We start from the raw sequence: 24,875 nt of genomic DNA on the forward strand, positions 1-24,875 counted from the left end.
TTAATACTGGCTAAAATGGTATGTGTTATGTATATTTTACCACAGTTGAAAAAAAGTCAGCCAAGTGATAGAAGTAATGGCTATGAAAATTTTTAGCTTATTACTAAGTTGTCTTTATATTTTTGTTCCTTATGTTTGATTTTCCCTTCTCTCAATTTCTTTTCCTTCCTTTGGCCAGGAAGAATATTGGAAATGTATTTTTTTTCCTTTTGCCTTTTAACCGTATCCACTCTCTCTATTGGCACGCTTGACTTTAAAAGTTTTCATGCTCATCTTTTGCATAGCTTTATCCTTTTCCCTCTAATCTTTTTAATCTGACAAAAACAGGTTAAGCACTGTGAACTTAAATTTTGCATCTAAATAAGTGTCTTATCCTAAAATATACTACTGCCTAGCTCTCTCACTTCTATTTTTAGAGTTCCACCTGTTTCTGTCTATAAGATTTAATTAAAGTTATCTTGCTATGAAAAAAAGTTTAGATCTTTTACTGTTTCTCTTTTTAATGCTTAATTTGCTGGGACCTCCTTGAAAAGGAGAAAATTGAAATCTAAGTCATTTATTACTTAATGTATGAGAATAACACAGTAGAGTCACGTTATGCCCCAGACTGTGGTCATGTATCATAAGGTCATGCTTATTGGTTATTGAATCCTACCCTCAATAAGTTTATTTTTGTTAAGCTTGAACTTTCCATAAGTAGCATTCCTTGGAAATTTGAAAATTGGAATTTTGTGTTTCATGTATCTAGTTAAGGCAGTTTTTTAGAGTTGAGTTCTTTACCTATTAGAATGCCAATGGAAATTTCCTTAGAGTAAATAATTGGTTCAGCTAACATCCATCTTCTCACAGCAGTACAATAAAAAGGAAAGAAGAATAAAGGCAAAATTTTTTCTCCTTTTGATGAAAACACTTAGGATTTACTCTTTTAACTTTCGTGTCTGTCATACAGCAGTGTTAGCTATAGTCATCATTACACCCCTAATACTTATTTACCTTGTAACCTAAAGTTTGTACCTTTTGACCACTTTCCTCTAATTACCCCTCTTCTTAACCCCAACTTCTAATAACCATGAATATGATCTCTTTTTCTGTGAGTTTGTCTGTTTGCTTGTTTTAGATTGCACTCATAAGTGAGGTCATACTATATTTGTTTTATTTCATTTATCATAATGCCTTCAGGGTCCATATAGGTTGTCACAAGTGACAGGATTTCCTCATTTATATATGGCTGAATAATATTCCATTTGTGTGTGTGTGTGTGTATTTTCAAACTTCCTTTATCCATCAGTGAACATTTAGGTTGTTCCCATGTCTTGGCTATTGTAGATAATCCTGCTGTGAACTTGGGAGTTCCTTAGACTATTGGGAGGAAATTTTGTTTAGAGAAAAGGACATGTTGAAAGATTTTTTAAATATGTACATTTTCTGGGGGGTGAGTTCATAGCTTTTTTTTTTTCAGATTTTCAAAAATTTGGCTTACCCAGAACATGTTAAGAACCACTGTTTGTATCATTAAATTAGCTACTTTATGCAGCTAATTAGTATACTGAGCATAAAGTATGTACTCAACAAATGTTAACTGTTGTTGTTAATATTAAACACCTTCTGTGTTCCAGGGCAAGAGTGGAGAAGAAATGGTGTCAAAAAATTAGGCAGGGGCTGGGTCATATAGGATTTTATAGGTCACAATAGGTATGCATTCATGAATTTAGCTGGGAAGAAGTCTTTTAAGCTGGAGAGTGGCTTGAACTGATTGACATTTAACTTTTTGGAGAGTAGTAAGAATGGGAGCAGGGAGACTGGTAAGAGCCTATTGAAGTGGTCCAGGAGAGAAGCGATAGTTCCTTGGTTAATTAATGAAATTTCAGAGTGTGTTTTAGGTAGAAACTACTGGATTTACAAATAGATTGGTAATGGAAGGATGAAAGAAAGGGAGGCATGAAGGATGACCCCTGGGTTTTTGGATTGAGAACTGGAGTTGATGGTGGTGCTGTTTACTGAGATGGAGAAGATAGGGATTATGGTTTTTCACATATGTTAATAGAGATGTCACATAGCCACTTAGATATATAACTCTGAAGTTTGGGAAAATATTGGGGCTGGAAATAGAAATATGGAGTCCTTGGCATATAAATGGTGGTAAAGGGTATGGGACTAGATGAGATTTCCTTGGGAGACTTTCAGTCAAGAGTGAAGCCAGCCTGGGGTGGGCCCTGAGTGGAAGGGGAGACTGAAGGAATCGGTGAGGAAGGAGAAGAACCAGCATAGTGGTTTTGTAGAAGCTGGAGTGTTTGAAGGAGAGTGGTCAGTGAGTGGATGCTGCAAAGGGGTCACATAAGAGAGAACAGAGAAGTGACCACTGGATTTAGCAACACAGGTCATCAGTGACCTCCGTGACAGCTGTTTCCATGCATGTAGTTTGTGGTAGGCTAAAGAAAGACTGTGAGGTGAGGAAGAGGAGACAACAGGATGGACAGCTGAAAAACTTTTGCCTTGAAGTAGTGAGGAAGTCGTGGGGTCAAGAGTTTCTTCAAAGAAGGTAAATTCCAGAGCAGACTTACTTGTTGAGTATGAGCCAATAGAGAGGGTAGAAACTGGTTGTGCAATAGATTATTCAGGATGTCTTTGACAAAGCAAGAGAAGGTGGAATCCAGAGCCTGAGCAGAGGAGTTTGTCTTTTCTGATAGCAGGGACTTCAGTGACTGGAAGGAGAGTCTGAGTATGAGTAAAGATGGGCTTCCCTGGTGGTTCATGTGGTAAAAAATCCTCCTGAAATGTAGGAGACCCGGGTTTGAGCCCTGGCTCTGGAAGATTCCCTGGAGAAGGGAATGGCAACCCACTCTAGTATTCTTGCCTGGAGAGTTCCTTGGACAGAGGAGCCTGCGGGGGCTACAGTCCATAGTGTCACAAAGAGTCAGACACAACTGAACAACTTAATACACACACAGACACTTATACATACACACGAGTAAAGATACAGGTGGTTTTGAACATTCATTTTTCCCAACACCCTACTAAAATATTGTTTCCCTTTTTAAAGATGGGGAGAGTAAGGAAATCGTTTATTTGTGTAACATCATGGCTCAGTAGCATCAGTAATCATAGAACTCAAATCTCTAGACGTCCAGGTAAGTGAGTGTTTCAGTTTATGTTCTTTGAGATTGATATGTCATAACATGTAAAATAATGTGTTTTGTTCCTTCTTGGCTTATCTGGGTGTTTTGTTCTAGGGACAGATCTAGAAGCATCTTTGCTAAGTTTTGAAAAACTTGACCGGGCCTCACCAGACCTTTGGCCAGAACAATGTAAGTTTTTGGTTTCTTTATATCAAAATAGATGGGAAAACCAGTGCTACTTTAAGGAACATTTTTGAAGAGTTATCATTTAACTGTAATGATTATAATTTTATTTCAGAGGAAGAGACTGAATTCTGTGGTTTGGTAGTAAGAATAGCTGTTTAGTAGTTCAGTTCTTTCAGAGCATAGTGTGACTCAGGAAATGATAGAGAACTTTTAAAAAATTATTTTTAAAAGCTATATCTGTAATAACTCAGACAATATGAAATGTATCAAGTAATTCCTTGCCTCCTTAAGTGCTGATAAAGTTAACTGCTGTTGTAGTTCAGTACAGAACTTTTGTATTTTTTTTAACGCTTACACAAGTAAGCAAATAAATATTTTAAAGTATATAGAGTTTTTTTGCTTTGTTTTGTTATGAGGTTGTATGATTAGTGATCTACAGCTTAACTTAATTTAATGCCTAGTAATTTATCAATGGATATTTCCATGTTGATAGGTATAGATTTATTTCATTTTTTAATTTTATTGTCTAGATTTACTATAGCTTATGAACTCATACCCTATTTGGAAACCTAATAATATCCAAGTTTTGATATTACAAACAATTTCACAATGTCTATCTTTGTGCACATGAAAGAGGGTGACTGTGTATGGGAGTGCCCATTTCCTTACATACTAGCCAATACTGAATGATTAATGTTCTGTTTTTTCTTTTTAGTACCAGGTGTTGCTGAATTTGCAGCTTCCTTCAAAAGTGTAAGTAACATAATGAAGTTTTTCCAACTTTTTGCTTCTGGGTAAAATCTCAAGTATCTTTTAATTTCTTTATTTTCAAGAATAATGTTTTTGCCTTCATAGTGTTTTGTAACTACAACCCTGAAAGTCTGTTTATATCATCGCCATGTTAATGATGTTAATGCTCTATTTTGATATTTTGACCTTTGGCTATTAGCCTCTTCTCTCAGCTTAAAAGTTGTTAAGGTAAAGCAATTGAAATAGCTAATGTAATGCCAATATTCTTTTGGCCCAAACTATGATTTTGAAGTGTTTCTCTTTTGTTTATGTGATGCATTATGACTTTAACTTATACCTCCCTGGAGGAGTTTCTCAGTGGCTCATCAGAAACTGAAGAAAGACATTGAGTATAGCCACAACTTTTCCATTTCCTGGGGCAGCAGGCATTGCGCTGGATGCTCTAGATATGTTCTCTTATGTATTCCCACAACCAGGAAGATAGGATGATTATGTTAGCTAGCATGTACACGATGTGTACCATATGCCAGGCACTGTTCTAAGCACTTTATGTACATTATTTAGTCTTTACCAAACCATATGAGGGGGATTTCCCTGGCAGTCCGGTCGTTAGGTCTCAGTGCTTTCACGGTCCTGGCCCTAAGTTCAGACCCTGGTTGGGAAACTAAGATCCTGCAAGCTGTGTGATGTGGCCAGGAAACAAACAAAAACCCATATGATGTATAGGTACTATTATTATCCATACTTTACAGACAGATAGGCACAAAGATGTTAAGTAGTTTACCCAAGATTATAGGCTATATATGGCAAAACCAGGCTTTGAATATATAAGTCTACTTATTAGCATCCATGCTTATTATACATACTTAGAAGCGTTTGTGCCCAAAGTTAGAAGCACTGACTAGCAGAGAAGCTTAGATGTTAAGTTACTTGCCCAAGTCCTAGTGAGTGACAGGCTAGGATTTGAGCAGAGATCTGATTCCAAAGCTCATGCTGTTCCTATTAATAGATTAGGGATTTGTAATTAACTCTCTTAGTACCTTACCATATGCTTAATATTCTTTACTCATTAGGTTAAAGGTTAACTTAGGGTTAAAGATACTGAGTTAAATATTAAGGCCTGTGGCTTTCAGGGTCCATGAACATATTTGTTCAAAGGGACCTTTTTGTAGCTTCTTTTATTTTTTCAGAAGGTAGGGTTGTATGAAAGCTGGAGTGTGTGACTTTAACATATAGGAAGCCCTGAGCGTGAGTGAAGGGTAGCATAGGGTTTTGAAGGCAGATACACTTGGATTTGAATCCTGAATCTGTTATTTCACTATCTGTGACCTGAGCAAGTTTCCTAACATTTTTGAGCCTTAGTTTTCTCATCTAATACTGTCTCATAGGCTTCTTAGTATAAAATGGCATAATGCATATAAAATGCTTTGCATAGTACCAAGAACTAATAAGCAATACACTGTAGCTAGTATTAGATCAACTTTTGTCTAGTAGATTAAATAGAAAGATTTGATTTAGTTTTCATAAATTCTCATTCATACTGAATTTTTAGTTTAGTTAATTGTATTTGTTACAACTAACTTCTTTGAATTGTAAACATAAATAAGTGGTTTTTAAAACTTTTATTAGAGCATGGTGTATTTTGAAAATCTGATGAAATATCTATACCTTTTCCCTAGAAGTATGTACATACGTATTGAGTTTTGTTTCTAGGGGTTCAGGGCCATCCCAGGGCCTCAGGTTAAGATCTCCTGGAATATTCTGATTCCCTACTAGGGGTAAAAGAGGTGAATTTGACCTAAAACCTTTAAGGAAGGTAGAGTAGTGGTTTTGGAACTCAGACTTCATGGGTTTTGAATCATGGTTCCAGTAGCTCTATGACTTGAGGGAAGTGATTTATAATCTTCCTAAACATCTGTTGTTTTTTTAATTTGTAAAATGAGGAGGATAATAATACCTTTTTCATAGGGTTGATTTGGAAAATAAATGACATGATGCATGTGAAGTGTTTTACTTATCACATAGTACCAAGTAAAAGTGAATTTTTTTGAAAAAGAAAAGCATAAATGAGTCCTGGAGATATAATATACAGCATAGTAACTACAGTTAATAATATAACTGTAGTTAATAATACTGTATTGCCTGTTTGAAAGTTGCTAAGAGATCTTAGGGCTTCCCTGGTAGCTCACTCATTATAAGAAAAAAACTTTTGTAGCCATATATGGTGATGAATGTCAACTCAACTTCTTGTGGCAGTCATTTCCCGATATTCACAAATACTGAATTATTATGCTGTGCACCCAAAACTAATATAATGGTATGTGTCAGTTATACTTCAGTTTAAGAAAAGGAAAAGGGCTCAAAGTTGAAGGGAAATCTCATCAAAATTGTTCATATACCAGCTGTGGAGCTTTTAAAAAATAGATATGTAATGCCCCTTGCTCAGTTCTTCCCACTGGACCCTCTCCCACACTCTGATATTCTGAATCAGTGCATCTGGGTTATGGCCTAGTTATTTGTATATTTTTAAAGTTATGCAGCTGGTTCTCATGTGTAGCCTGGATTGAAGGCTGTTATGCCAAAGATGTTCTAAGAATGAGCTCTCTTTGATATTTTGTAAGTTCACTATCAGGAATGAGAAGAAACTTAAAATTCTAAAGTTTTCTATAACATTTACAATAAAATGAAATTTTAAGTGATGAGCATTCCAGTATTCTCTTTTTCAGATTGAAGATTTTCTTATTCTTGGTTCTTCTTTGAAAATCTTCTCCTCTGTCAGCAAATGTTACTTCCTGATTATTGTTTCAAACAGTTCACTTGGAGGCTTTCAGTAGTCATGAATTTCCAGTAGTTTCTTTCCAATAAGTTATACCAATAACTATACCAATCTGTTATACATATAGCAGTAACAGTAGTCAGACCTAATTTTCTAAGATCATTTCTTTAAAACCAGCTTTTAAAGATGAAGAGTATTGTTTTGTAAAGGTTTTCTGTGTAGGCCATATCTGAACCTGGAGAAGTCTGGGTATTTGAAATTACAATTTGCCAATGTTTTCAAGGGTTTCCCTGGTGGCTCAGGTGGTAAAGAATCTGCCTGCAATGTGGAACACCCAGGTTTGATCCCTGGGTTGAGAAGCTCCCCTGGAGAAGGGAATAGCTACCTACTCCAGTATTCTTGCCTGGATAATTCCATGGACAAAGGAGCCTGGTGGGCTATAGGCCATGGAGTTTCAGAGTCAGACAGCTGTGTGAAAAGCTCTTTTTCTTATAAGAAAGAAGAGTAGGGTCTCTTCATACTTTGCATTTGTCTTAATGGATATATTATTTTCTGACAGCCTATTACTAGCTCTCCACCCAAATGGATGGCTGAAATAGAACGTGATGACATCGACATGTTGAAAGGTAAGCAGTGCTGGTGACCTTTAACTTTTGACCTGACATTTGTTCCTCCACATACCACCTTAACAGTTTTTCTCTCACTATTCCCTTACAAGTATTCTTGGCTTCAAATTGCCTGTTTAGCCATCATACTCATGTTTTTCATATCTAAATGCCCTTCTCTACTTTTTCATGTGTAGAAATCTTACCAATTCAAGACTCAATCATAATGATTGCTGCTGCTGCTAAGTTCCTGTAATATTAACTTTATTTTGTATGATGCTCAGAGTTAATCAGAAGCTCTCATGTAAAGTTTCTCATTCTAATTCTCATAAAGGTTCTTTGAGTTAAGTATGATATCTAAGTTTCAGAGGTTAACTTAAACCAAGGTTTATTAGAAAGAGTTAAAATTTAAACTCTGATTTTTTTAAGACTAGTCTGTTATTGCTATAACACAAGTGGCTTATTTAGGATTTACTGCCATCTATTGTTGCCAGTACTATTAATTGACAACCGTGGAGTGGGTTAAGACCTGTCTTTTAGTTCTTTCTGTCTCATCAGTTTCTCCAACAAAGAATACTGTAAGTAGTGAATATTTGATAAATGACTTGGAACTCAACCACAAAGTAGAAATTTAAATTAAAAAACATTAATTTTCCTTGATTTTGCTCTACTTTATTTAATTTTTTATCATCCTTCTAGTGGTAAGATTCATGATGGTAGTGAAGTAATAGACTGAAGTTAAGGTAGAAAATCTGGGATTCTTAAGCTATTTAAGCAGCTGAACAGATCGAGAAAGTCTACTTATGCCAGATATAGACAATAATTGTGGCATGATAAGTTGCAGAAAATAACACCTCTATTTGATCTCAGAAGTAATTCATTGTTCTGCGTGAAATACTTAAAAGCAGATCCCCTCCTCCAGCCAGGGGAAAATTAAGTCTCAAGGGCATCTCAGGTTCATTGCTTTAATGTTCCAAACAGACATTTATATAATATTCCATCAGCATGTATTTTCTAAGGAAACTTCAAAGTTTTAGTAAAGGATCAGAGCATTGTATTTTATGCAGACTGACTTATGTTTTAAACCTAAAAGTAATTGGGTGCTATTTAAATGCAAATCTCGGAAAGTAAGTTTTTACTTTAAGTCTACTGTCTTCTTTTCTGGTAAACTTTAACAATTTTTATAGGCATTTGATTTGACGGAAGAGTTTGGATTAATATTTAGTCTTTTTTTCCTAAACAAAGTATGCCTTTTATGGTAGAGTGTGCTGGAATAACTACTGAGTTTACTAGGTTATATATATTTTTCTCTGTACAGTGCAAGTATATTGGAAACTGTTAGAGTTTTAAGTGATGGAATGTCAAATCAAACTAGCTTAAGCAAAAGGATTTTATTCACATAAATAAAAATTCTAGGAGTAGAAATAGCTTTGAGCATATCTTGATCCTTGACTCTTATTTACTTTTTATCACTATTTTATTTAGTGTATCATTGCTATTTTATTGTTGATTGAAATATTGTGTATGTATGCTCAGTCATGTATAACTCTTTGAGACCCCATGAACTGTAGCCTGCCAGGCTCCTCTGTCGATGGAATTTTCCAGTCAAGAATATTGGAGCAGGTTACCATTTCCTACTCCAGAAGATCTTCCTGACCTAGGGATTGCACCTGGGAAGGGCTTCCCTGGTAGCTCAGCTGGTGAAGAATCCGCCTGCAATGTAGGAGATCCTGGGTCTATTCCTGGGTAGGTTGGGAATATCCCCTAAAGAAGGGATAGGCTACCCACTCCAATATTCTTGGGCTTCCCTGGTGGTCAGCAAGTAAAGAATCCGCCTGTAATGTGGGAAACCTGAGTTCAATCCCTGTGTTGGGAAGATCTACCTAGGTTGGAAACAGCTACCCACTCCAGTATTCTGGCTTGGCGAATTACATGAACTGTATAGTCCATGGGGTTGCAAAGAGTTGGACATGACTGAGTGACTTTCACACTCACTTTCTTTTCACCTGGGAAGTACCAGCTGGACCAGTGAGAACTTGTGAATGACGGTGGAGATAGTGTCCATACTGCAAGTCAAAGATCTGTCTGTAGGCTTTCTCAATGCTGTGTCTGATCATGAGGTTCCATATTAGTGTATTCATCTTGTATGATAGGCAAAGCGAATGATATAAAAGGATCCTCAGGATAAAACACGTAATTGCTATTGTATTTATGCTAACTGTCTTCTCATTAAGTGGGTAAGTTCATATGAGGCATTTGCAGTGGTGGAAAAATTCACTGATTTGTATGTCTGTGTGTTTAGGGTGAGTGAGTGGATAAGAAGAGATATGGATCCATGTTCTCTTTACTCAGTAGTAATTATGTTTGAAAACTTTTATAGCAAGGGTTTTCAACCCATGTGAGTTGTTACTAGAAAGAAAGAAAGAAATGGTATTGAAGTGAATGATTCTGTTTCAGAACTGGGGAGCCTCACCACAGCTAACTTGATGGAGAAGGTACGAGGCCTTCAGAACCTGGCCTATCAGTTGGGGCTGGATGAATGTGAGTACCCAGATCACATTTATTTAGGGGCCATCCTGTGTATTTCATGATGCGTTCGGGCATAATTCAAGAAGTATCTTTTTTAGGTGTTCTAAAGGTAAGAAGCCACTGTAATCTATGAAGTAAGCCTTTTACGATAGAGTGAGCTGGAATAATTACCGAGTTTACTAGGTTGCAAGTTATTTTTCTCTGTACAGTGAAAGTATATTGGAAACTCTTTGAGTGTTAAGTGATAGAATGTCCAATCAAACTAGCTTAAGCAAAAGGATTTTATTCACATAAATCAAAATTCTAGGAGTAGAAATAGTTTTGAGCATATCTTGATCCTTGACTCTTACTGACTTACTTTTTATTGATGTAGAGTTGATTTACAATGTTGTGTTAATTTCTGCTGTACAGCAAAGTGACTCAGTTATACTCATATATACATTCTCTTTTATATTTTTTCATTATGGTTTATCACAGGATATTCAGTATAGTCCCCTGTGCTATATAATAGGACCTTGTTTATCCATTCTAAGTGTAATAGTTTGCACCTGCTAACCCCATACTCCCAGTCCATCCCTCCCCAGATCCATGACGCTTAGTGATGTCTTAGGAATGTGCTCTTGTTCTTGCTTTTGTTTTACATCTCAGAGTTCTGCTTCACTCATGCATTATTATTATTCTTTGACCTTGCACTCAGGAAGGTGACCAATAGGAGCTCCAGTTTATATGTCTTTAAATCTTGTAATCCCAAAAGAAAGAAGATGTTTTCTGAAAATTCCCCAGAAAAGGTCCTGGGGGGGCCTCTGACTATTCCATCTTGGCTTACATACCTTTCCTGGAACCAAGTCCTTTAGCCAGGTAGCATAGAGCACTGAGATGGGCCAGCCTGGGGCCAGGGTGCACATGCAGATTGGAACAGTAAGTCTGACTTAGATCATGTGGAATGCATTTGGGGAGGATTGCTTCCCCAAAGGAAGGGTATTGTAACACACCAAGAATGTAATCTGCCAGTATGAGTAATGCTTTTAAAATTCTGTATTCCTGTCTGCTCTCCAGTCTTTTAGTTTAAAATGATTTTTAACTATATCTCTTTCCATACTCTGTTCATTATAAAACTGTAAAAGGAATTGTAGAAGATTTTCACTTTGTAATTGAAAGAAATACTCAACATAGAATGTTAGAACTTTGTTCTCATTGGGTAGGTACTTCCTCAGACCTTGATAAATGCACAATTTTGAGAGACTACTGTAGCTTATAACTTTCTTCAAAACTGTGTTGTACTGATTAATGTAATTCCCAACAGCAGTTTAACAAATTGTTTCTCGTTTATAGAACATGCAGTGGATTTGTCCACATCATTGATTTTACTACCAATTCAACATTTCACTTTAAAATTTAATTTAAAACTACCAATTTTCGACTAATAGCACTTCCTTAGTCCTGTTTTTGTTTTCTTTATTTCCATTACTATCATTAGCAGTTGACGTTTGTTTCCCAAGAAAACATTTTAAAGTCACTTTATGAATCAAGGAGCAGAGAGCCACAGACTGCTCTGAGACACGGTTGCTAGGTGGTCTGCAATGTGCACTTGTTGCCTAACTCCTCTGTATACTAGTCATTTTTCTTGTGACTGAAGCTTGTCTTGGCAGAATTACTCTTTACCATGTATGTCACAGACCTCAAGGGTTTATAATGAAAACCCCATGATTATTAAATTCATAAATGCGAGACTTATACAGTGTAGAACTTGATTCTGTTTCTAGCTCTGGATAATACATGCTGTAATGATCACAGTGATCAATCCTTTATCTATGTCAGTTTTTCTTATGACATAAAATTTTTTCAAAAAAGAGAGAAAATTTTATGCTTATATCAAAAAGATGCTATATTACTGAATGTATTTATCAACAGTGTTGTCTCTAGTTAGTTGTAGATGAAATTACTATATTCCCTCTGATTAGTTTTTCTTTTCCTATTTTCCTGCTGAGAAAGATAATGAAGTATTTTTTTCTCTACTTTTTATTATGAAAAATTTCAAACATATACCAAAGGAGAGAAAGTAGAATATTGACGTTATATACTGATGACTTGGTTTTATAGTTAGCATCTGGCCAATCTATTTCAACCTCTGCCAACCTACATAATTAAAGCAAATCTCAGGCATCGTATTGTCTCACTACTAAATAACTTCATATGTGAGTCCAAAAGACAAGGAGTTTCTTTCCTTTTTTTTTTCTTAAGTATAATTGTGATTCTATTAATTATGCCTAAAGAATTTTAACAGACTTGTTTAATATCATCAGATAGCCAATCAGAATTCATATTTCCCTGGTTCACTCATAATTGTCTTTATATAGTTGGTTGGTTTGAATCAGGATTTAAGTAAGGTACTATATTTGATTCATATGTCTCTTAAGTTTCTTTTAATCTGGCATAGTTCCACCTCCCTATTATTTTCCTTTGCCATTTATTATTGTTACTTTTTCTGTGGAATTTTCCCCATTCTGGATTTTGTTCCTTTTATCCCTGTGGTAGTGCTTAATATGTCCATCTATCCCTTTTTATTTCCCAGTAATTAGATTTAGAAGCTCATACAGATACAGGATTGATTTTTATTTTTATTTTGACAAGAATATTTCATAAATGGTGTTGTACACATCCTTCAGAAGGGTACATCCTGTCTGCTTGTCTCGATCTCTGTGATGTTAAGATTAATTCATTGGTAAAGGTATTGTTTGCCTGATCTGTTACTCATAAAATTCTCTATCAGCCTTATAACCAGAGTTTTAGCAGCCATTGAAAACTGCCTAGATTCACTATTTTGTTATAAGCTGTGAAATGGTATTACACTAATTCTATCATTCCTTATTAGCTAGGATTTTTCTGTGAAGAACTTTATCTTAACCAACTCTTCATTATTTATTACCTTGAATGCTGTTCTTACTGGATAAATGATTTTTTATCAGTTTTTAGGATAACGAGTTGGTTCTCTGAGCATCAGTAAATCTATTTTAATGTCTTTGCACAAAAACAGAAACTTGGTGTGGTTTGTTTCAGTTTTTATTCCACACAGCTAAGATCATCAATATTATTAATTAAGTATTTATTATTTCTAAAACTTAAGGCTTTGGAGGTAGGGGTTTGAAGTCACCTAACTCAGTGACCTTAAGCAGGGAACCAAAATTATGCTGTAGAAATGCTTGTTTCTGCCAGATGAGTTCTATGAGCACAGCTGAGATTTCTCGAAATTATTTTCTAGTTCAAAATACAGCTTTCTTTCAATTTCTGTAGCAGTGTTTTGCTAACTGATTGTCATTTTCCCTGATCATAATAATTAGTTGACATGCAGAAAATAGTTTTTTAATTTAGAATTGGTAAGAATCACATTGATATGTAGTGGATTTCTTGGCTATAACCTCTTTGTTTTATTGTGTATAGGGTATTTGCATAAAAACAAGATCCTTTTTGTCCTTACAGATTATTCATCTACTCTAGGGGTTGACATTTACTTGACACCCTAATCTGGTGTTTCGATATCTCAATCCTCCTTCCTGCATTAATTGAGAGGATGACATGGATGAAAAATAAGCAATACGAACTGATGAATCCCCAAGGACCCCTGATCCTGTTTTCATGCAAATATCTGTAACTGATAAAGATGATGGAAAGAAAAAAAATGCAAAAAAAATTTGTCCTCAAAACATGATTGTTTGTCACTTCCCTGGAGCATTGTTAAGTGTTAGTATAGAAAAAATGTGAACCTTCTAGGGCTAATAGCAACTAGATTGTATCTTTTGGAAGATGAACCCTGCCTCTTGATTTAGTACGTGATTATATCTCAGATAACCCTTTTGGTGTCCAGGTTTTAGAATGCAATAATGTTTTATATAGATATTTATAGCTTTTCATGATTGGGGTCCTCAGACTTTATATGGGTAGTTAATTTATGTGAAATTCCCATGAAATACATAGAATTATAAAAAACTACCTTTACTGTATGAAAAATTCCATTTCTGTTACTTCCATCTGAGTTCTGTGTCCTTCTTGTTTTACCAAACTATTGTAGTCACCTTCTAACTACCCTCCTTGTGTCTCAGCTACCTCATATCAGTCCATCTTGTTTACCAATACGAGGTTAATTTTTCTAAAGTAGCGTCTGCTTTCTGTTTGTCCTTTACTCATAAGTCATTAGTAGTATTTCATTACCCATACAATAAAATTCAGATTCCTTAACATGGCTTTCAAAATCCCCTTACTCTGGGCTGAGCCTAACGTCTAGCCTTCTTACTGCTCCCGAACAGAATACCGTGCATTGTCTGCATTTGAAATTCTCTTCCTGGGACACTTCCCCATCTTCTTAATTCAATTCATGTTGTTCCTTTTCTCAGAAAGCCCTCCCTGACCTATTTCTAATATAGGAATTTTATTTGTCCTTCATTGTTTAGCCAAAATCTACCTCTTTCATCAGCCTTTCCTTTTCAAACTTGATCTAGAAAGTAAACTCACTTTTCTGACCTCCGAGATAGCTCCTAGAGCAGTTCATTTGTTTCATTTTTTTGTCACTTTTACCATTCTGGGAGACTTTTGGTTTGTGTGTTATCTCTTAGATTAATTGTAGCTGTTGAAGGTAAGAATCATATTTTGGAGCTGTCTTCTGTAACCCACAGAGTACCTGCCATATGGTAGATGTGCAGTATGTATTTGCTGGTTGGATGACTGAATGATCAACTCCTTAATGCCTTTTGATGAAATTAACAGATTTTTTAAATGAAATCCATTCACTTAAAACTGAAAAAGTGGAGCTTCTGGAAATTGTTCTTTTTCTGCATAGTTTGTGTTTTAATGATGAGTAGTAACATTTGAAGATCTCATAATGTCTGGAATTTTTCTTTTATGACAGTGGGTGATCAACCACACATAGTAAATATAGTGTGAAGCTTCTTGATAATGGTTTGATTTTGTCTTCTACCTGACCCCCGCTCCTGCTGCTGCTGCTAAGTCGCTTCAGTCATGACCGACTCTGTGCGACCCCATAGAGGGCAGCCTACCAGGCTCCCCAGTCCCTGGGATTCTCCAGGCAAGAACACTGGAGTGGGTTGCCATTTCCTTCTCCAATGCATGAAAGTGAAAAGTGAAAATGAAGTCGCTCAGTCATATCCGATCCTAGCGACCCCATGGACTGCAGCCCACAGCATTATTATGACCTGGACAGTGTTCATGATTTAGTCATGTAAGTTGCAGCAGCACATGTCTTGTTTTATTCCTCAGACCCATTGAACTGTCATAAATCTTATCGAATAGATTCTCAACAGTTTTTGTCCATTAAAAAAAAAAATTACCCCTGTCTTTGAAGGCTACAAACATTTTAGTAATTATGTGGATGACCTGCTTGCTGGCAATATTCAAAATAATTTTAAGTGGAATGTGAAGATTGGGAAAGCAGCAGATCATGCAATTTGAAACTAGAGCTAAAGCTTGGAGTTCTGATTCATTTCTTCCCTTTCATTTTTTTTATGACAGCTTTACTGAGATGTAATTCACATACCCTACAATTCACTTATTTATAGTGTACAATTCAGTGATTTTTAGTATTTTCAGAGATGTGCAGCCATTACCACAATCAATTTTAAAACATTTTCGTCACCCCTCAAAGAAATCCTGTACTTGTTAGCAGTCACTCCTCATTTTCCCCTAAACTCCATAGGCCTAGGCCACTACTAGTATACTTCCTGTCTCTATGAATATCTCGTGTAGACATGTCATATAAATTAAATCATATTATGTGGTCTTTTGTGACTGGTTTCTTTCACTTATCATAGTATTTTCAATGTTCATCTGTGTTGAAGCATGTATCAAGACTTCATTTCTGTTTAGAATTGAATAATCTACTGTATAGGTGTATTTATAGGTTATTTACATTATATTTATCCACTAGTTAGTGGGCATTTGGGTTATTTCCTTTATTTGGCTAGTATGAATAATGCTGCTGTGAACATTCATGTACTCGTTTTTACGTGGACATATGTTTTCATCCTCTTTAGTTTATGACTAGGAATGGAATTTCTGGGTCATATGGTAACTCTATATCTAATCTTTTGAGGAACTGTCAGAATATTTTCCATACTGGTTGCACCATTTTACATTCCCATCAGCAGTGTATGAAGGTTCCAATTTCTGAACACGTTGCCAATACTTAACTATTTGTTTTTTAAAAATTATTACAAAATCCGTCCTAGTGGATGTATTATGAAGAGTGGTATTTCACCGTGGTTTGGGTTTGCATTTTTCCTAATAACTAGTGATATTGAGCATATTTTCATGTACCTATTGACTAGTTGTATGTCTTTTTTAGAGAACTATATTCAGGTCCTTTGCCCAGTTAAAAATTGGATTTTTTTTTAAATTATTGAGTTTTAAGAGTTCTTTATGTATTCTAGAAAGAGGTTGCTTTTTTGATACGTAATTTGTAGAACGTTTTCTTACACTTTGTGGGTTATCTTCTTACTTTCTTAAGGTATTCTTTGAGACACAGAAGTTTTAATTTTAATGAAGTCCAATTTATCAGTTATTTCTTTTGTTGATTGTATTTTGATGTCATACCTAAGAAACTATTGCCTAATTATAAAGATTTATACCTATGTTTTCTTCTAAGAGTTTTATTCTTTAGCTCTTATAGTTAGGTATTTGATCCATTTTAAGTTAATTTTTTATATATGGTATGAGGTTAGGGATGCAAATTAATTCTTTTGAGTGTGGATATCCAGTTGTTTCAGCACCATTTGTTGAAAAGACTATTCCTTTTCCACTGAATTGTATTGGCATTTTTGTAAGAAATCAATTGACCATAAACATGAAGTTTTATTTCTGCACTCTCAGTTCTGTTCTACTGACTTGTATATCTGTGCTTACAGCAGTACCTCACTGTTTTGATTACTGTAACTTTGTAGTAAGTTTTGAAATTTGGATTTGTGAGTTTTCCAACTTTGTTTTTCTGTTTGAAGATTTTTCTTTCTTTTTTTTTTTTTTGTATGTTCTGGGTCTCATGAATTTCCATAGGAATTTTAACTTGTCAGTTGCTGCAAAGAGGTCAGATGACATTTGAGTAGAATTGCATTGAATCTGTAGATTAGTTTCAGGGAGAGTATTTTCATCTTAATGAAATTAAGGTCATTCATGAATGTGGTATATCTTTCTGTTTATTCAAGTCTCCTTTCATTTCTTTGAACAATATTTTGCAGTTTGCAAAGTATAAGTTTTATACTTCATTTGTTAAAATTCATTCCTAAGTGTTTTAAATTTTTGATACTATTATAAATGAAATTGTTTTTCTAATTTCATTTTCAGTTTGTGCATTGCTACTGTAGAGAAATACAATCAATTTTTGTATATTGATATTATATCCTGCAACTTTACTGAACGTATTTATTAGTTCTAATTGTATTTTAGTAGATTACTTAAGATTTTCTATATACAGAATTGTCATATGCAAATAGAGATATTTTACTTCTTCATTTCCAATCTGGATGTCTTTTCTTTCTCTCTTTTTTCATTCCTTCCTTTTCTTACCTTTCTTTTCCTTTTCTTTCTTCTTATTTCATTTTTATCTAATTGCCCTGGCTAGAAATTCCAGTATGGTGTGGAATAGAAGTGGCAAGAGTGGACATCCTTGTCTTCCTCTTGATCTTAGGGAGAAAACATTAAGTATGATATTGGGGTTTTTGTACATGCCCTTCGTCAGTTTGAGGATGTTATCTTTTTTGGGAGGCAGGGTTCTGGAGAGGGCACACCATTCAGCTTGTAGGATCTTAGTTCCCTGAGCAGCGATTGAACCCAGGCCCTTGGGAGAACATTAGACTGCTGGGGAATTCCCTGAGGATGTTATCTTTTATTGTTAGTTTATTGAGTGTTTTTATCATGAAGAGATTGAATTTGATGCATTTGTTCTTAATTACACTTCACCATAAACCATATAATAAAAATCTCAGTTTGATTTATATTCATTTACTTGTACTGGTTTGAAATTACCTTGTACTATACAGGAAAGATAGGCTAAAAAATTGTTAAGTAAAGAAGACCACATTGAGTATATTACTATCTAAAAAGCTTTAAGAAATTTAGCTTATTTTGCTACAAGTAATTGCTTCTGCTAATCCTGTATGTTCATTTAGCTATTTCAGGAAGGATTCTTGCTGTTGTTGTTGTTGTTGTTCAGTTGCTAAGTCGTGTCCAACTCATGAACTGCAGCACACCAGGCTTCCCTTCCCTTCACTATCTCCCAGAGTTTGCTCAAACTCATGTCATGAACTGCAGCACGCCAGGCTTCCCTGCCCTTCACTATCTCCCAGAGTTTGCTCAAACTCATGTCACTGAGTCAGTGATGCCATCGAACCGTCTCATCCTGTGTCACCCACTTCTCCTCTTGCCCTCAGTCTTTCCCAACATCAGGGTCTTTTCCAATGAGTCAACTCTTTGCATCATGTGGCCAAGGTATTGGATCTTCAGCTTCATCACCAGTCCTTCCAATGAATATTTAAGGTTGATTTCCTTTAGGATTGACTGGTTTGATCTCCTTGTTGTCCAAGGGACTCTCAAGAGTGTTCTCCAGCACCACAGTTCAAAAACATCAATTCTTTGACACTCAGCCTTCTTTATAGTCCAACTCTGACATCCATACTTGACTACTGGAAAAACCATAGCTTTGACTATATGGACCTTTGTTGGCAAAGTGATGTCTCTGCTTTTTAATACACTGTCTAGGTTTGTCATAGCTTTTCTTCCAAGGAGCAAGCATCTTTTAATTTCATGGCTGCAGTCACCATCTGCATTGATGTTGGAGGCAAAGAAAATGAAATCTGACAGTTTCCACATTTTCCCCATCTATTTGCCGTGAAGTGATAGGACTGGATGCCATGATCTTCATTTTTTGAATGTTGAGTTTTAAGCCAGCTTTTTCACTCTCCTCTTTCACCTTAGTTCCTCTTCACTTTCTACCATTAAAAGTGGTGTCATCTGCATATCTGAGGTTGTTGATATTTCTCCCGGCAATCTTGATTCCAGCTTGTGATTCATCCAGCCCAGCATTTTGCGTAATGTACTCTGCATATAAGTTAAATAAGTGGGGAGACAGTATACAGCCTTGACATACTCCTCTGCCAATTTTGAACCAGTCTGTTGTTCCATGTCCAGTTCTAACTGTTGCTTCTTGTCCTGTGTACAGGTTTCTCAGGAGGCAAGTAATGTGGTCTGGTATTCACATCTCATTAAGAATATTCCACAGTTTGTTGTGATCCACACAGTCAAAGGCTTTAGCATAGTTAATGAAGCAGAAGTAGATTTTTTTTGAAATTCCTTCTGCCTTTTCTAAATCCAGGACTGTGCTTAGGCTTAATTTAATCAGCTACCAGTTTTTAAAATAACATTTTATGGTAAAATAAGATTGAGACTTCCCTATTCAAACCTGGTACTTCGTTCTGGTAGTCTGCATTGATGAGGTTGTTTTTGCACTACAAATTATTTGGTGCAGCTTTTCTTTCTTTCTTTTATTTATTTCTTGACCATGCATTGTGGGATATGGGATCCTAGTTCCCCAATCAGGGATCACACCTGTACCCCCTGCAGTGGAAGCACAGAGCCCTAACCACTGGACTGCCAGGGAAATCACTGATGCAACTTTTTTTGGTGGATGGAGAAGGGCATGGGAATCCACTCCCAGTATTCTTACCTGGAGAATTCCATGGACAGAGGAACGCCGTGGGCAGACTACAGTCCTTAGGGTCTCAGAGAGTTGAACGTGACTGAGGCAACTTAATGCACACACATACACACACACACATGCACACACACACAGATGTGTGTGCGCAAGCAGACTACAGTCCATAGGGTCGCAGAGAGTCAAACATGACTGAAGCGACTTCATACACACACACACACACATAGACACACACACACAGACACACACAGTCCATAGGGTCACAAAGAGTTGAACATGACTGAAGTGACTTCACACACAAAGTTCAGTTCATTCGCTCAGTCGTGTCCTACTCTTTCCCACCCCATGGACCACAGCACACCAGGCCTCCCTGTCCACCACCAACTCCTAGAGTTTATCCAAACTCATATCCACTGAGTCGGTGATGCCATCCAACCATCTCATCCTCTGTCGTCCCCTTTTCCTCCCGCCTTCAATCTTTCCCAGCATCAGGGTCTTTTCAAATGAGTCAGCTCTTCACATCAGGTGGCCAAAGTATTGGAGTTTCAGCTTCAGCATCAGTCCTTCCAATGAATATTCAGGACTGATTTCCTTTAGGATGGACTGGTTTGTTTTCCTTGTAGTCCAAGGGACACTCAAGAGCCTTCTCCAACACCACAGTTCAAAAGCATCAATTCTTTGGCGCTGTCCAACTCTCACATACATACATGACTACTGGAAAAACCATAGCTTTGACTAGATGGACCTTTGTTGGCAAAGTAATGTCTCTGCTTTTTAATATGCTGTCTAGGTTTGTCATAGCGTTTCTTCCAAGGAGCAAGCGTCTTTTAATTTCATGGCTGCAGTCACCATCCACAGTGATCTTGGAGCCCAAGAAAATAAAGTCTGTCACTGTTTCCATTGTTTCCCCATCTATTTGCCATGAAGTGATGGGACCAAATGCCATGATCTTAGTGTTTTGAATGTTGAGTTTTAAGCCAACTTTTTCACTCTCCTCTTTCACTTTCATCAAGAGGCTTTTCAGTTCTTCCTCACTTTCTGCCATGAGGGTGGTGTCATCTGCGTATCTGAGGTTATTGATATTTCTCCCGGCAATCTTGATTCCAGCTTGTGCTTCTTCCAGCCCGACGTTTCGAGTGATGTACTCTGCATATAAGTTAAATACACAGGGTGACAATATGCAGCCTTGACGTACTCCTTTCCCAATTTGGAACCAGTCTGTTGTTCCATGTCCAGTTCTAACTGTTGCTTCTTGACCTGCATACAGATTTCTTGGAAGGCTGGTAAGGTGGTCTGGTATTCCCATCTCTTGAAGAATGTTCAGACTACCGCACAATTGCACTTATCTCACATGCTAGCAAAGTAATGCTCAAAATTCTCCAAGCCAGGCGTCAACAGTATGTGAACCTTGAATTTCCAGAAGTTTAAGCTGGATTTAGAAAAGGCAGAGGAACCAGAAATCAAATTGCCAACATCCATTGAATCATCGAAAAAGAACTGTTACCTTTGTTAATTTCCTATTTTAATCCATGAAGAAGGGCAGGGAGAGACTTCTTATACTCTGGATGGTCTTCTTTGTGGCCTGATATCAGGCTTACTTTATAATTCCTGTACTTCTATCTATAATAATTAAAAGTTAAATTAATTGTACTTGACTGATTAAGGAGAAAAATGATTTTTCACTAGCCCTTAACCTCTAGATGGCAGCATGAGTCTTACTGTACTTCTGGCTTTTTTCTTCCCTTATCTCTTGAACTGGGTTTCTTATTGAGATACAGATTCTTATGACTTTACTGGACTGCTTGCCTAACTTTGTTGATGACTTACTTGAGTTTTAGCTTTTTGTTTTTCCTTTTCATCTCTCCATATTTAAAAAAAGATTCCTTTCTTAAGCAGTGTGTATTTTTGATGCTCAGTTTCCCTGTTGTCAGAAATAACATTTTGCTTTTGATTAAGGAGATTGGTAGAAAAAACCAAAAATGTGGTAATTTAATTCAGTAACTTCCATACCTGGATCTAAGACCCTCAGAATGGCTTCAGCTGTCTCATCTCAGATTGTCTTGTTCTGTCCTTCAACTCTCCCAGTTACCAAGTGGTATCAGACAATGCCTTATTAAAGTAAGAATGTAAGCTAAAATTGATGAAATAAACCTAGATTTTCAAGGAGAGTTTGTTTTAAAATAAAGTTTTCAAGTGCTTAGCCATTTTGAGTGATGAGATAATAGCAAAAGAAGAAAGTGTTCAATTCAGCAACTGTTTGAGTGCCTACTTCCTACAAGGCTTTGTAGGGGATATGAAGATGAATAAGACATAATTACTGCCCTTTTGTAGATTGAAATCTAGTAGAAAATGGAGATAAGACAGTTAAGTAAATGATTCTTAATGGAAGGTAGAGGAGATAGCTCTATAAGAGTACTAAGAACTCTGGGGATAGGGGAGAAGTGGCAATTACATTTGATTGCTACAGAAATAGCAGATAAGTTTCATATTGTATGTCAACACAGATTGATTAGTGAGGATTTCCTAGTGCTGTTGAACTGAGAATTTTGAGGAGTCTTGATTCAGAGAAGTCCGTTAGTATGGTCGACTGTGGACCCGGGAAAGGGGTGTGGTAGTACTTACTATTTCTGGATCATTGAAGATAAACTTTTTAAAGAACACAGGTTTTTGATGTGGAAATGGAAACAGACCATATTCCAGGTGGAATGAAGATCTGGAGCAAGCAGAGTTTGAAAGAACAGTTATGCTCAAGGAACAGTGTGAGTGATTTAATAAGGTCTTTAAGAAGCCCAGGTTATATTAGGGCTCATAAGAACTGAACGGAGGGAAATAGGAGCTGGGCTGAGGGATGAGGAATTAGACTCATAGGTAATGGGGAGCGTGTGAAATTTCTTTAAAAAGTATTTTAATGACTGTAACGTTAACTAATTTTCGTTATAGATGGTTTGTAGAGATACTTTATTTACTAAAAGACCGTTTACCACAAATTTGTTTACTGTAAAGATAAAGAAGAAAGTAAAAATAACCACAGCCTTACCAGTAAGAGATGGCCACTGTTGATGTGTTTCCTCGTCCTGGCCCTCCCTTTTCTATTTGTGTAGGGGTGTGTGTGTTTACATTTCTACTTGGACCCGTATGTATACACAGGCATGCTTTTTAACATAACTGAGGCTATAGTGTATGTATAGTATGTAGTTTTTGTCTGTGCTCCCCCTCCCATTCTTTCTATCTTAAGCATTCTTCTGCATCATTAAAAATTCTACCACTGAAGGTTTCTGAGTAGGGAAGTCATGCACCTTTTAAGAGCATCATGCATAGGATAGAATGTAATGGTAGAGACAGGAGGCTGGAAGCTAGCAAGGACTGTGAGTCCAGCAAGAATGATTGAGGGCTTGAATGAATAGTGGCAGTGTTAATGGAAAGAAGCGTACCAGCAATAGATGTTTCAGGTATATCATTTTCAGTACTAGATGGGTAAACTGTCTCGCTGAATCTTGGGGAGTAAACTAATTAGAGTTCACCATGATGTTTTGATCCTGCTTAAGGACAGGGAAGTCAGAAAGAGAAGAAAGATTTGGTTAAACTAAAAAATCACCTCTTTTACATATTCCTTAGTAGGTGGGCTTCCCTGGTAGCTCAGAGGGTGAAGTGTCTGCCTGCAATGCAGGAGACCTGAGCTCAAACCCTGGGTTGGGAAGATCCCTGGAGAAGGAAATGGCAACCCACTCCAGTACTCTTGCCTGGAAAATCCCATGGACAGAGGAGCCTGGTAGGCTATAGTCCATGGGGTTGCAAAGAGTTAGACACGACTGAGAGACTTCACTTTCACTTTCACTTGGTCGATGGGCATCTTAATTGTTTTAGAAATAAGTAAAAGCTGTTTGTATAGGTTAGTGTTATTAATAGGATGAAAACAATGCTTTTGCCTAGTTTAGTCACATTACTTAGGTAACAAGTAACGTTTTAATTATTTGTTTTCTCAGGGAAATGCATGTGTGAAATAAGATATCCGTAACTTCATAAATGGGTTTTTGGGGTCTCTATAACCTTTGGCAGATCATTACACCTCTCAATTGAGTAGATTACTTTTGCATAGTTTTATTGCATAGTAGTGCTTTTCCATTCAGTTAGCTACCTAAAGCTATGAAGGAAACTGTTATGTTCTTTGTATATGGTAGACATCTAAATCTTTGTTAACTGGAAAAAAATAATCAACAGTTTAAACTTGAATAATGTCAATTGGCCCAAAATATTTGATGTTGATGCATCTATTTTGTTGTTGTTGTTTTTCAGTCACTAAGTTGTGTCTGATTCTTTGCAGACCCATGGATTTGCAGCATGTCAGACTTCCCTGTCCTTCACTATCTCCCAGAGTTTGCTCAGATTCATGTCCATTGAATTGATGATGTTATCTAATCATCTCATCCTCTGCCGCCCCCTTTTCCTTTTGTCTTCAATCTTTCCTAGCATCAGAGTCTTTTCCAATGAGTCAGCTCTTCGCGTCAGGTGGCCAGAGTATTGGAGTTTCAGCTTTAGCATCAGTCCTTCCAATGAATATTCAGGGTTGATTTCCTTTACGATTGACTGGTTTGATCTCCTTGCAGTCCAAGGGACTCTCAACAGTCTTCTCCAACACCACAGTTCAAAAGCATTCATTCTTTAGCACTCAGTCTTCTTTATGGTCGAGCTCTCACGTCTGTACATGACTACTGGAAGAACCATAGCTTTGACTACGAACCTTTGTCAGCAAAGTGATGTCTCTGCTTTTTGATACACTGTCTAGGTTTGTCATAACTTTCCTTCCAAGGAGCAAGCATCTTTTAATTTCATGGCTGCAATCACTATTCACAGTGATTTTGGAGCCCAGGAAATTAATTGATGCATCTGTTAATTAATAGCAAAGTTTTGATTGTATCTGCATCAGGGTTAAGTCTTCCTGTGAGTGAAGATTGCATTTTACATGTAGATGGAGAACTGTGGGATCTCTAATTAAGAGGGAAGTACTCTTGCCTGGAAAGTCCCACGGGCGGAGGAGCCTGGTAGATTGCAGTCCATGGGGTCACTAAGAGTCGGATACAACTGAACGACTTCACTTTCACTTTTCACTTTCATGCATTGGAGAAGGAAATGGCAACCCACTCCAGTGTTCTTGCCTGGAGAATCCCAAGGACTGGGGAGCCTGGTTGGCTGCCGTCTATGGGGTC

At 36.7% G+C, this 24,875-nt stretch overlaps 1 protein-coding gene across 14 annotated transcripts in view; it reads left to right on the forward strand.

Annotated features, from left to right (window-relative positions):
* The window catches only part of LIN52 (lin-52 DREAM MuvB core complex component), a 114,860-nt gene that overhangs the window by 2,088 nt on the left and 87,897 nt on the right, over positions 1 to 24,875 (forward strand). For 9 of the 14 annotated variants that reach the window (XR_008699681.1, XM_055538635.1, XM_055538644.1 and 6 more), the window contains exons 2-6: positions 3,041 to 3,128; positions 3,231 to 3,305; positions 4,018 to 4,055; positions 7,388 to 7,454; positions 9,891 to 9,974. Coding sequence is in view for 13 of the 14 variants with exons in the window: in XM_055538635.1 (XP_055394610.1) it covers positions 3,041 to 3,128; positions 3,231 to 3,305; positions 4,018 to 4,055; positions 7,388 to 7,454; positions 9,891 to 9,974 (352 nt within the window). In the remaining variant the exon portion in view is untranslated. Of the gene's footprint in view, positions 1 to 3,040; positions 3,129 to 3,230; positions 3,306 to 4,017; positions 4,056 to 7,387; positions 7,455 to 9,890; positions 9,975 to 13,439; positions 14,855 to 24,875 lie in introns of those variants that run through there. The other 5 variants (XM_055538648.1, XM_055538646.1, XM_055538637.1 and 2 more) reach the window with 4 other exon arrangements.

Source organism: Bubalus kerabau, chromosome 10 (genome assembly GCF_029407905.1).
Source record: "Bubalus kerabau isolate K-KA32 ecotype Philippines breed swamp buffalo chromosome 10, PCC_UOA_SB_1v2, whole genome shotgun sequence".
NCBI classification, from domain to species: Eukaryota; Metazoa; Chordata; class Mammalia; order Artiodactyla; family Bovidae; genus Bubalus; species Bubalus kerabau.